The sequence below is a fragment of the Amblyraja radiata genome, chromosome 3, assembly GCF_010909765.2.
Source record: "Amblyraja radiata isolate CabotCenter1 chromosome 3, sAmbRad1.1.pri, whole genome shotgun sequence".
Taxonomy (NCBI): domain Eukaryota; kingdom Metazoa; phylum Chordata; class Chondrichthyes; order Rajiformes; family Rajidae; genus Amblyraja; species Amblyraja radiata.
Genome location: NC_045958.1, coordinates 50,103,129 through 50,115,860, shown reverse-complemented (window position 1 = coordinate 50,115,860; position 12,732 = coordinate 50,103,129). Strand labels below are relative to the sequence as shown.

At 41.3% G+C, this 12,732-nt stretch overlaps 1 protein-coding gene across 3 annotated transcripts in view; it reads left to right on the top strand.

The window, feature by feature from the left end:
- slc12a2 (solute carrier family 12 member 2) overlaps positions 1-12,732 on the top strand; it is a 142,612-nt gene that overhangs the window by 43,522 nt on the left and 86,358 nt on the right. For all 3 annotated transcript variants that reach the window (XM_033017780.1, XM_033017779.1, XM_033017778.1), the window contains exons 3-4: positions 1,953-2,028; positions 6,890-6,985. In XM_033017780.1, coding sequence (XP_032873671.1) covers positions 1,953-2,028; positions 6,890-6,985 — 172 coding nt within the window. The remainder of the gene's footprint in view (positions 1-1,952; positions 2,029-6,889; positions 6,986-12,732) is intronic.

The following is a 12,732-nucleotide window of genomic DNA, read 5'->3' as shown; positions in this document are numbered from 1 at the left end:
CCATCTCCTCCCCTGTCTGCTTTCCGCAGAGACCGCTCCTTCCGTAACTCCCTGGTCAATTTGTCCCTTCCCACCTGAACCACCACCTTTCCGGGCACTTTCCCTTGCAACCGCAAGAAATGCTACACTTGTCGCTTTACTTCCCCCCTTGACTCCATTCAAGGACCCAAGCAATCGTTCCAGGTGCGACAGAGGTTCACCTGCACCTCCTCCAACCTCATCTATTGCATCCGCTGCTCTAGATGTCAGCTGATCTACATTGGTGAGACCAAGTGTAGGCTTGGCGATCGCTTCGCAGAACACCTCCGCTCGGTTCGCAATAACTAACCTGATCTCCTGGTGGCTCAGCACTTCACCTCCCCCTCCCATTCCGAATCCGACCTTTCTGTCCTGGGCCTTCTCCACGGCCAGAGTAAGGACCACTGAAAATTGGAGGAGCAGCACCTCATATTTCGCTTGGGCAGTTTGTACCCCAGCGATATGAACATTGACCTCAAATTTCAGGTAGTCCTTACTGTCTCCTCCCTTCTCAGCTCTCCCTCAGCCCTCTGGCTCCTCCTCTTTCTTTCTTCTTCCCCCCCCTCCCCACCCTCACATCAGTCTGAAGAAGGGTTTCGGCCCGAAATGTTGCCTATTTCCTTCGCTCCATAGATGCTGCTGCACCCGCTGAGTTTCTCCAACTTTTTTGTCACCCTAAGTGAAGCAGGTTTCACGGACATTTTCACAGACATCTTCCATTTTTCCAAGTACCCAAACCCCAGCATATTCAGTTTTTGATTGGGAATGGCCCGTCTCTATGTGGTGTAACTGACCCTAACGCACTTATTAAAAATAATGTTAGACTGAGCATGACTATGGCAATTTCAGTATAAATGAATAAAAATTGATTCATTTAAACTCCAAATAATTTTTTTGTTTGTTTAAGTGAATATGGATAGGTTTGGTAAAAATCCAAATCTCATTGCATTTCTCCTGCATTAAAGCTTTCCAAAATCATTGCATAAATAGAAATTTCGCAATGCTAATTAACTGCCAGAAAGATTGTTAGCAAACCCATGCAAACATAAAGCCAGTGATATTGACTACAGTGTAAAAGGTCAACCAAGTCATAAAATAATTGCAGAGATTTTGGTAGTGCAATCTAAATTTGACCATTTAATACCCCATAAGTATATTCTAACATACCTCCGATCCAAAACGTCAACTGGAAATTCTGTTAAACATGAAACTGTCTGACACTTCCCTATCTTATTTAGTTGTTTTTTCCAAGTGGTTCGTATATTTTCTTCATCCAAATTTTTTGAGATGCAGCAACTGAAATTTTAGAAGAAATTTTTTTTTTGATTTGTTTATTTTCTGTAAATTTGACTGGGTCTAGAAAAAATATTCAATGGTTCAGTGTCCATGTTTGTGGGTAACCTAGTGGGACAGCAGTTAGCACTCCAGAGACTTGTATTTGGCCCAGTTTTGGTAAATTTTATTGTGCTTTCTGAATACAGCCATTATGTAGATGGCAAAATATAACATCCTTCAAATACAGTGCCTCCTTCCATTAAATGTGATTTCCCCCCAAACCACCTGAATCTCTCTCTTTTCTTTCCACCACAAGCCATGCAGAAAACCATTCAAAATATTCAAAGACTATTCCAGCACAGTAATTATTTTATGCATGCACCCAAGTAACACATTCTGGACCTGGTTTGTAGACATGGCTTTTATTCGATATCTTTGAAGTTTTCTTTGCAAAAGTATGTACTATTTGGATCTGTTCATCAATGACTATTTTACTTCCTTGGGCAAGTTGGGCTATATTTTGTTATTCGTGGCTGAAAAGACTATAACCATAATGACCTGGATAATTCGCTGCCTCTTCGATTTATTAACTCTAGTTTGGTTAAAATGTGGAATGTGATCGTCAAGCTTTTCTCATGGAAATTTTCACTATCCACTAGGTGCGATGTATGCTAAATATCTGGGGGGTGATGCTCTTCATACGTTTGTCATGGATTGTTGGCCACGCTGGGATAGGCAAGTAAAAAAAAATATTTGTGGTGGACTGGTGCTTAACTGAGCCTTATTTCAAATGCAAGTGATTAATTTATGTAACACCTGGTTCACTTTCCTGATCTTGGTTGATGGATGTTAATATTACAGTTTGTCGTGAAATAATTACGAGCCAGCACAATTACTGCACTGCACAAGTGATACACAGCCGCACAATTAATGTGTGGCATTAGTAACGGCACAGTTCATGTACTGAGGGCAAAATATGCAAGAGTTGAACCTTCACTCAAACATCTTGCATGTGCAAAAATTACGTTGGTCTTGTTGCATGAACATGGTTATTACATTCATTCCAACTTGTTGGGGAATAATTACAGACAATGTTTTCAGTTTGCCTTGTGTTCAGGGTCTTCATCTTTGCAAAATGGGGACAAAACTGTGGGAGATTTTGTTAATAAGATGTTTTATCAGGTTAAGTTTAACATTGTGAGCTGCTTGGAAACGTTTACTTGATATGTTAATTGAGATATTCCTATTTCAAAACACTCCATTGTTGTTGCAAATCCCTATTCTTGAAAAATTAATTAAAGGAGCAGTTTTCCAAAGCAAAGCAGTACTAAGAGAACTGATTTATCCGGAAAAGATTATGTCCTAGCTCTATCCGGATTAATAATGCAAGTTGAGTCGTATTTTGTTGATTAAAATATGTTACTTAGCTTTCTATGATTAAAATTTGCACATATGTATTCTTATAGAAGTATCTTTGGAATTTGATGCTTGGAATTCATTTTTAAACATTTTGGATTTTGCATTATTAGATGCCTAGCTTGTTTTAGTGACAATATTCATGCAGTACCATAACTCTAAGCCATGCCTCAATTTGTCTACAGCTGAAGCCCTTCATTACTTTTTTTTATGTGAGGGCTTGATTATTCCAATGTATTTTCTAGCTAGTCTCTTTCTTTCCAACTTCAACTGGAAATGTTCCAAAACGTTTGCCCATCTCTGCACCAAACGCAATGGTTCTTAAAGTATTGGTTGTTCTCCACACCCCCCCCATGACATCCTTGTTTTTAAACTCTCATGTTCAGAGATTTGCAGTATTCTCCTGCCCTTTAAGCAGTTGTGTGTGTAATTGTGCTCCACCATTGGTGTTCATATCTTTTATCAGCCAAGTCTCTCTGGAAATCCTCACAAATACCTTGCTTTAAATGAAGCTTCCAGGAATGTGAACATTTTCACTGCACAAATGTTGTCCCCCAAATTGTTTGAGGGAGGAATCCTTTTAAAAGAGGGAATATTAAAGGGGTAATGGGGAGCCTGCAGGAAATGCATTAAATATTATATTGGTAGAGAAACATCCATGTGGAGTTGGTCCAAGTTGTTTGTTTATGTATTGTAACAACTTTTTTTAGTGTTTATAGTACCGATGTGCTGCTTCATTTATGCACATGTTTAATTTTTAATGTGAGGGAGGAATTATGATAAAACGTTTGATTGCTATTGGGTAAAGTCAATAGTATGGTCTCTTGGAAGTGAGATATTGCATTAGATGTTGAATATGAAGGCATATTGGAAGTGATAATGGTTTACATTTTCACTTTAATATTTTTTTTAATGTATCTCTAAATCCAAATTGAAGTGTTGCCTGATTTTGGCCTTTATCTGTGAACTGATTTTGAAATAAGCAGTAGATATATTCAAATCTGTGCCATTGTATTAAACTGGTTATTTCAATATCAGTTTGTATTAGTGGAAATGTAAGAAAATGACAAAAGGGAGCAGGTGTAGGACATATCAGCCTTGAACCTCCTTAAGTTCACGACTAATCTTTCACGCTGCCATTTTCAGCACAATATCTATATCTCTTGAAATCTTTTTAATCTCCAGAAATCTCAGTTTCAATAAACATAACCAAGCCTCCAATGCCCTCTGGATTATTATTATTTGGAATTTTTAATCCCAGTGAAGAAATGCATCCTTTTCTTGGCCAAATTTGTAGAGGTTATAAACAGCTGGGGGCCCAAGCATCAATCCCTGCAGTACTCCAGTAGTTATAGCCTGCCAGCTTGAAAACGTTTTTAAAATAGAAGGCAAAAGTGGAAAAAATAATTCTACCCTTGTTGATCAACCTTTAGAGGATCTAAACCAACACTTTCCAAATATACTACATCTACTGGTTACTCCTTTTTGTCTATTTCATCAGTCACGAACACAAATAAATCTAACAAATTAGGCAGACACGATTTTCCTTGTCTCTGTTCAATCCGGTGAAGTTGTTACTGCACCTATTTGATAAATTGCACTGTTAGTACTTAGTTACTCTCGGTATTTAGACAATAAGCGAGTTCGGTATTCCGACTGCGCATGCCCAGGTCATGGGTTACTCGCGATAACCATTCTCTGCAGATCAGCTGCTGCGTGTGTACAGACCCGCGCCCTATCCACAGCCAGGATCGAACCCGGGTCCCCAGCGTCGCCGAACAGCCACTGAACCCTCGCTCCCCACCCTCCATCCGGGGGTGGCCGGCGACCGACTGGACCCCGGACCGACGGGACACCGGCCCGTAGCAGTGCCGGCCCCAGGCCTACAGCCAGCGCGGAGAAGAAGCGTCAACTCCAGCCCAACTCTGCCCGTCCCGCCGGCCCAACCGACAGCTCCGGATCGACTGGACACCGGCCTCAGGACCACAGCAAGTGTGGACCGGCTGTCCGTCAACTCGGCAGGACAGGCTGAGCCGGAGCCAACGCATCTCCCCTCTCTTCCCCCCCCCCCCCGGGCTGGCTGCAAGTCCGGGGCCGCCAGCCCAGGGCTGCCGGCCGACCCTCTCGTGTGCATCCTGTCCCTAGGTTGTTTACCTCGGAGCAAAAAATGGCAACAGCAATTTGTATATTGATCTGTGAGAGCGATTAGTAAATAGTTAGGGAGTCCAGGTATATGGGTAGTCTAAGGTGAAAGATCAACCAGGAACTTGTTAAATAGCAAAGCAGACCTGAAGAACTGGATGGCCTATTCCTGTTTTTTTTTTCACCCTATATTTCGGAGTAGCATAATCAATTGAATTTTAGTTTTAGTGGTGTAATTTTGATATTTAGTGCTAAATTTCACTTTATTATTGAGTTTGATAATTGCTGCTCTTGCTGCCTTTTCTGTTATGCTTTCTTTCCCCGCCTCTGTACATGGGCTAAAAGCTATATTTTATACATTTGCTGTAAGTTCTTGCAAGCATTTACTTCCCTGACACAATCTAATTTATCTACAAGCTACAGTTTTCAATCAGTTGGCCATATTTTATGGCAGTAAATATATACTGATGCACTGTGTGGAACACAGCAACCATTTCTACTTGATTAGGCAATATTACAGTTACAAATTAAAGCGGCTGTATATTGGGCATAATACATTTTAATTGCAATACGTGTAAACTTACACTCCATTTGTGTGACATAAATAGAAATAAAGAAATATTGGACATTCACTCGTATGTTGTACCTATTCTCAAAGACAAGCACAATGGGGCTGAGGTTTTGGTTATGTGGGAGACAGGAAAAGGATTTTCTAAAATGACTTGGTAAGCCTGTTGCTTTGGGTTACGTGGAGTGATAAAGACAGCACTGAAACAAGCCCTTCGGCAACTGAGCCGGTGCTGACGGGTGGCACCAACGATGGCTGCCTCGCCAACAGTCTGTCTGTCCTTTCCTTTGTGTTTAAATTGTATGTGTCAAATGTATGTTTTTAGTGTTCTTTAGCTTGTTTTATGGGGGGAGGGTTAGAGGAAACTTTTTCTAATCTCTTACCTCGACGGAGTCGCTTTTTTTCCTTTTTTTCTTTTTTTCTTTTTTTCTTTTTTCTTCTTTTCTTTCCCCATATCGTATCTCCGTCTACACTGCGGCCTAACATCAAGGAGTTGGCGGCCTCTGCTGGAGACTGACTTTTAAGAACTCCACCGCGGGAGCCTGCGGGACTTTAACATCGCAGATCCCGCGATCCCTTTGCCAGCGATCGACCTCGGAGCTCCAACCGTGGGTGGACTTGCATCGCAGAGCCTGCGGGTCTCTGGTCAGAGACCCGACATCGGGAACGCCAAGCCGCGGGAGTTTCGACCATCCTGATGCGGGAGTTTCGATCGCCCTGACGTGGGAGCTTCGACCGCCAGCTGCGGGAGCTTTGATCGCCCAGACCGATGGTTCGACTGACCCGGCTGCGGGAGAATAAAGATGAAGAAGATAGAACTTTTTTACCTTCCATCACAGTGAGGAATGTGGGGAATCCACTGTAGATGTTTATGTTAACTTCTATGTATTTATGTGTTTTGTTGCCTTTTTTGAATGGCTGTATGGTATCGCATATCACTTTATCTTAATTGGTACATGTGACAATAAAAGCCCTTTGAAACATTTGAACTACCTATTTAACGTGTTTTGATTTACCTTGAGATCTATCTGTCAGAATACCTTCAGTGTGATTTCTTATTTTCCAGATTTTTAACTAAAAAAAAAAAAAAATTTGAGTAAATACTTTAGGCCTCCTTTCCAAATTCATATATTTAAATGATTCCATAGAGAATGTTACTTCATGTCTGGATTTATGTGGGTGAACGACATAGCATAGTTGATGGCTCCGTTTTTCATATTTTTTCAAATGTTTTTTGTTTGCTTTTAATTATTCAACCATATTGCAAGGAGATGGTTACCATAGTTGTATTCTGTAGAGTGATGCTAGTATTAAATGAATGCCAATGTTTCATAGTGCCTGTTCATGTCAAATAAGTATAAATATTTCCCTGTTTCTCGTGCACATACTTCAATGTGGTTCTAATTTGCAGAATTGATTATTCAGAATCTTGCTTCAAACAATTCCTGAATTTTATTTTTCTGTAAACAGGTCTGTCTCTTCTAGTCATTGGCACGGCAACTGTTGTTACCACCATAACAGGACTATCAACATCTGCTATAACAACCAATGGATTTGTACGAGGAGGTAATATTTTTATGCTTTGTTGGCAATATTATGTCATTGCATTTCATCTTTTATCACTCTGTTCTTGATCACTTTTTCTGCATGTGATTATTTGCTTTAGATATAAAAGGAGGAATTGAAGGCTCGTTTGAAAATTTTTCATATTCTCTTCCTTCAATGATTTATCACTGGAAAGGAATTTTAGGATGCAGAAAACCATGATTTTTTTAAATATAAAGAAACAATGCTTTATTCATGTTTCTGGTTAGTTATTAACTACTCCAGAAATAATTTACTTCGTGGACTGGACTTGGCTCATTCAATGTGAAGTGTTTTAAAACTCCTTTTGTATTTGTATGTGATAAAGCAATGAAACGTTGTTTTTAAATACGTGTAAAATAGAGGTGGACAGGGAGTTGGCTATCTAGTTCAATTGAGAGTAAACCATAAAACATTCTGCGCCGTATTTATTTATTAATTGATTAAGGGTTTGGACACGCCAGAGGCAGGAAACATACCCGATGTTGGGGGAATCCAGAACCAGGGGCCACAGTTCAAGAATAAGGGGTAAGCTATTTAGAACGGAGATGAGGAAAAACATTTTCACACAGAGGGTTGTGAATCTGTGGAATTCTCTGCCTCAGAAGGCAGTGAAGGCCAATTCACTGGATGCTTTCAAGAGCAAGTTAGATAGAGCTCTTAAAGATAGCGGAGTCGGGGGATATGGGGAGAAGGCAGGAACGGGGTACTGATTGTGGATGATCAGCCATTACCGGGGCCGAATGGCCTATTCCTGCACCTAATGTCTATTGATCAGGAAGCATAATTCAGTAGAATGGCAGTGTTTTATATTTAAAAGGTACAACCTCCCGCACTCACAAAGCATACTTTCATTCCATTTCAATTATAGATGGGTGGGTTGTGTATAGAAAGACTACTTCAGAAATGGTGATCAAAGCTCTGAATAACTAGGTTACAAGTGCAGACACTGAAATTAGTAGGCCATTTGGTCCCTCGGGCCTGCAGTGCTATTCAAAAATTCCTTTTACTACTTTTTTGGGGGGAAAAGTGTTGTTTAGAGAACTCCTGAATCCTATTATTCTATTGTAAGGTTTGGGGGAAAAAGTCAGTAAATTGAACATCTTGATTCAGACTTCTGTGTCTGAAACCTTAGTACACTGTACTGTAGAACTGCTGCCTCACAGCGCCAGAGACCCAGGTTTAATCCTGGTTTGACCCAGGTAAATTGGCTTCTGTAAATTACCCCTTGTGCGCAGTATGCGAAAGTGGGATAACATAGAACTGGTGTATGGGTGATTGATGGTCGACATGGCTTCAGTTGTCTGAAAGGCCTGTTTCCGTGCTGTATCTCTAAAACTAAAACTGAATATTTGTACATTATGACATCTTCACTTAATTCTGCAGTGTATTATTAGTCCCACAACTAAGTTAATTGTTGGTTAGGTGTGAACGGGGAGGGGATTTGTATGTACCTGCCACGGCAATGTGCCTGGACTGTGTGTGTCCATTCAATATGGACGTGTTATTAAATTCCGGAATTAAGTTACGCTTGTCTCTGGGAGATTTGGGGCCAAGCGAATAGGATATTCAACCAAGAATAAGAAATGGATATCTAATTTCTCTGCCGATCAGGGATGCCAGCTATCTAAAAATTAGATATATACACTAGGAACAGTATCTAAAACGATGTTGCAGGGAAATGGTGAAGAAAAAAAGTTTCTAGTCATCATAAATCTTAATATCAGAATTGAGAAAAGTTATAATTTTTAACAACCACAAATGCAGATGTGACTTTGATAGAATAGAGGGTAGGAGAGATTTGAAAGATACATACAGTAAACATGTTATTACAGACCTCTAATGGATTTTGGTTATAGTAGATGGACCTTCACCTCCTCCCTGGCTGCTTCCACGCCGGATCTACTGCCGCCACAATTGACCCACACAGCTTCCTCAGGCCGCGCTTGCAACTGCTACCACTAATCCTTACCTGCGCTCTGGCAGGTCGCGACCAATGACTCCGCTGATCCTTGCTTCTCCCTTGCCCACCAGAGTTTGAAGAAGGGCTCAACCTGAAACATCACCTATCCATGCTCTCCAGAGATGTTGCTCCATCACTGTGTGTTCTTTTGTTTATTAACCAGCATCTGTGTTTCTACTACTTTCTACAATGATACTCTTAGTCTGTAAAGATAGCAGAGTCTGGGGATATGGTGAGAAGGCAGGAACGGGGTACTGAATGTGGATGATCAGCCATGATCATAGTGAATGGCGGTGCTGGCTCGAAGGGCCGAATGGCCTACTCCTGCCTCTATTGTCTTACTTGGTTATAGTGGACAGCGGCACTAATGGACACCATTTACCCCCCCCGATACATTATAACAAGGGTTTACTGTAGTGGCAAAGTTGACTGATGGTAGGAGGGAGCGAGTAACAAAGGCTAAAGGTGGCAGACAACACTTGAAACCACTGGATGAGAATTGACGGAAAAGACCTGCCATTTCAGCCTTGTACTGAAAATTGCGAAAGTTGGTCAATTCCAGAAGATTAATGAGCCCATTTGGAAGATGGGGTGTTATTCCTTGCACACACAAAGATCAGAAATATATTCTTCACTACTTTTATTGCAGTTTCAAAATATTGAGAATTTAACTAATGGTTATTACTTCTTTAACACTTCTTTCAATGTTATATTAGCTGGTGGAAATATGGAGCTAATTTTCTAATGATTGTTCTGATTTTTGTGGGCTCAATAAACTTGTAACTATGCTTGTCCTGCCCTAATGACCTGATTATTCCCAAATATGTAGACACCTATGAAATCCTTTTAAAATTGTGACGACAGTATCTCATTTCATTGTCAATGTATTCAAATCTAAGAGGTTCTAACCTTGCATCTTTTTCCATACTGCACACCAGCTTCTACAGCAGATGAGCAGAATAGAGAAATGCTATGCTTGCCATCGGGGGCCTACCACCTTTTATGAATGGTCCTTCTTTCCTGCACTTTCAAGCCCTCTCTTCTAAATGCACCAACGCCTGCTTTAGCATGATTCCAGAGGAAATATTTTATCTTCTGTTTGTGGAGATTTAATATGGCCCAGAGCATCCTGTTTATTTTTCACTTTTCACTTTTGAAGGGAAGCATGGCAATTATATCAACTTTCACATAATTAATTCTCATAATATGGTTAATAGAAATGCAATTGAACACAAATTAATACCAGGTAAAAAGCGCTTGCTTCTGCCAACTTGAACAGTGCGTAAAAGTGTAATGACATTGGACATTGAGTTGCCGATTTGGGAATAAATAGGCTGTGATGCCACTGCATGGGGAACTACTCTAACTGGAAGGGCAGACAGTTCCCACTCTGGAACTGACTGGTGACGTCTTGAGTGATCTGGATCCACTGAAAACCCCTCGTGAGTTGGGTTGTTTAACGAATGCTTTGCCCTCCCTCTTCCTCTTCCTCCACCTCCACCATCATGGCACATGCACCAAACTAATTATTGCATAGGAAATAATGCTACATACTGCTCTTTGAATTTTTGTGCAAAGGAAGATTCCTTAGGCACATAATCCCCTCTGTTAAATAAAGGAAGGGGACATCTATAATAGTCAAATCATGTCTAGTAGTTCTTGATCCATATCAATACCAGCCTAAGAAAAACAATCCCTTTTTTTGCTGATCTCCTTTTCCAGTGTCCTGACAATGTTTTCTCTTGGTTTTCTTATTTGGTCTGTACCAACTGACTTGTCAAGCAGTGAATTCTAAATTTTAAATTTTCTCTCACCTCTGGCTATTTTCTAAATTCACTTGATGCATGGGTCAAATAAAAAGGCTGTTATTGCGATTTCCCCCCCCCCCCCCCAACTTTTTGTCAAATCACCGTGCAACTTTGCTCATTCATGAGCCCAACCCCAACTCCTTTAGTCTATCCACGTAATAGCATCTTAGTTCTTGGGTCCTCCAAAATATTCCAACTGGAATTTAAACTGGAGGTGGTGAAGGGAGGGATTAAGCCAGAAAAGGTATAAAGAACACACACTATAGAATTTAACATAAAACATCCCCACACAGCAGAATCAAAGTTTCCCACTGTGTGGGAAGGCACCAAAGTCAGTCTCTTCCTCCACTATTCCTCGTGGTCAGGGCCTCCCCAAGCCCTCCGCAGTTGCAGCTACGGGCGGCCCGATGTCCAGGACCGCTCGCCGGGGTGATACAAGTCCGACGTCGGGGCTGCGGGACGTCCTCAGCGGCGTGGACACCAGAGTCGGCCCCCTCCTACCGGAGTCAGCGGCTTCCAAAGTCCACAGGTCGCGCCGGGTGGAGACTGCCGCTGTAGGCCCTCTGCAAGGCGCCCCAGGACTCCATGATGTTGTTCAGCGCCGCCCGCGTTGGAAGCTCTCCGCACCAGAGCACCACGATGTTGGAGCAACGGCCCAACGCTCCAATCGGCGACCCAGGTAGGCATCGCCCGCTCCGCGGTGACTCCAGCGCTGCGCCGCCGCTGTAGCAGCCCTGGTCCAGTTCCCGGTCCCCGGCAGGAAAGGCCGCTCCGATCCAGCTGGTAGGCCGCGAGGTGGGGGGGCGAGGACGCGACTCGGAGAAATAGTCGCGTCCCCGCCAGGAAGAGACTGGGAAACGGTTTCTCCCTTACCCTGTCCCCCCTCCCCCACATAGAAAAGTTAAAGTTTCCCCCAACACAACACTTTAGACTAACTAAAAATTAAAAAAAAGATTGAAAGACTGGCTGTAGGTAGAGGCTGCTGCATCCTTAATCCTTTAAGTGCATGCTCAAGTTCCATGCCTAATTATTTAATGTTTTATTAACTACTTGCTGATCTGTCCTACCAGCATCATATATTTGTTTTTAAAATGATCCAGTTTCTATTCAATTTAATTCTATTGTTCAAATTTAGCAATTGCAGGCTTTCGTTTGTAGAATTTTCTAATTAATGCTCCTAAAAAGGAGCATATTAAAATTATCTACATTAAATTTCAGGGGGTATCAAATCATTCAATCTTCCAAATGTTGAACCCTATTGCTAGCATAATTAGTCATTGTATGTTGTAAAATGAAACAAAAATGGATTTTGCAGTTGTGCATTGTATTTCCCCACCCTGATCCATTAATGTATACCAACATTTTCTGTGTACTTTTGAACTCCGGGGTACACATTGAAATGCATTTGTGTCTAGCAATTCTGTTTTTCCCCCTTGGAATACACTGAATTCGTTTTCTTTTAAGAAACATTGCTGGATAATTGTCATGTACATGTTAATATTTTGGATAGAAATACTGAATTGCATTAATTGTACTAGATTTTTGCTTTTTTTTTTTGGATGCAAAAATCCAGGACAATGAATGTATCTCAAGCATACATTTTTTCATCCATGTTATGGAATGGCTCTCTATATGCTTGGTCTTCAATCCACAATGCCTGGAAGTAGTTATTTTCTGTTGACGCCCATTTCATTTATTGTTCATTCAGATCTGTTTTCCTTCTGCATTGGTTTGCAAGGTGATCTGGAAGCCAAGTAGAAGAATGTGATCTCTCAAAGTCTGACTCTTCCAGATGCTATTGATGAGCTGCCTGGTGAATTATACATACACCTTAGTACAAGGCTGCTGTCTCCATTGCATATTGGATTCTGAATTTCCTTGAAAGTTTTGACTTTGGCACCAAACTCCATAGTACCAAACTTGACATTCTGAATGCACTTGAAATAAGACTGAAGTTG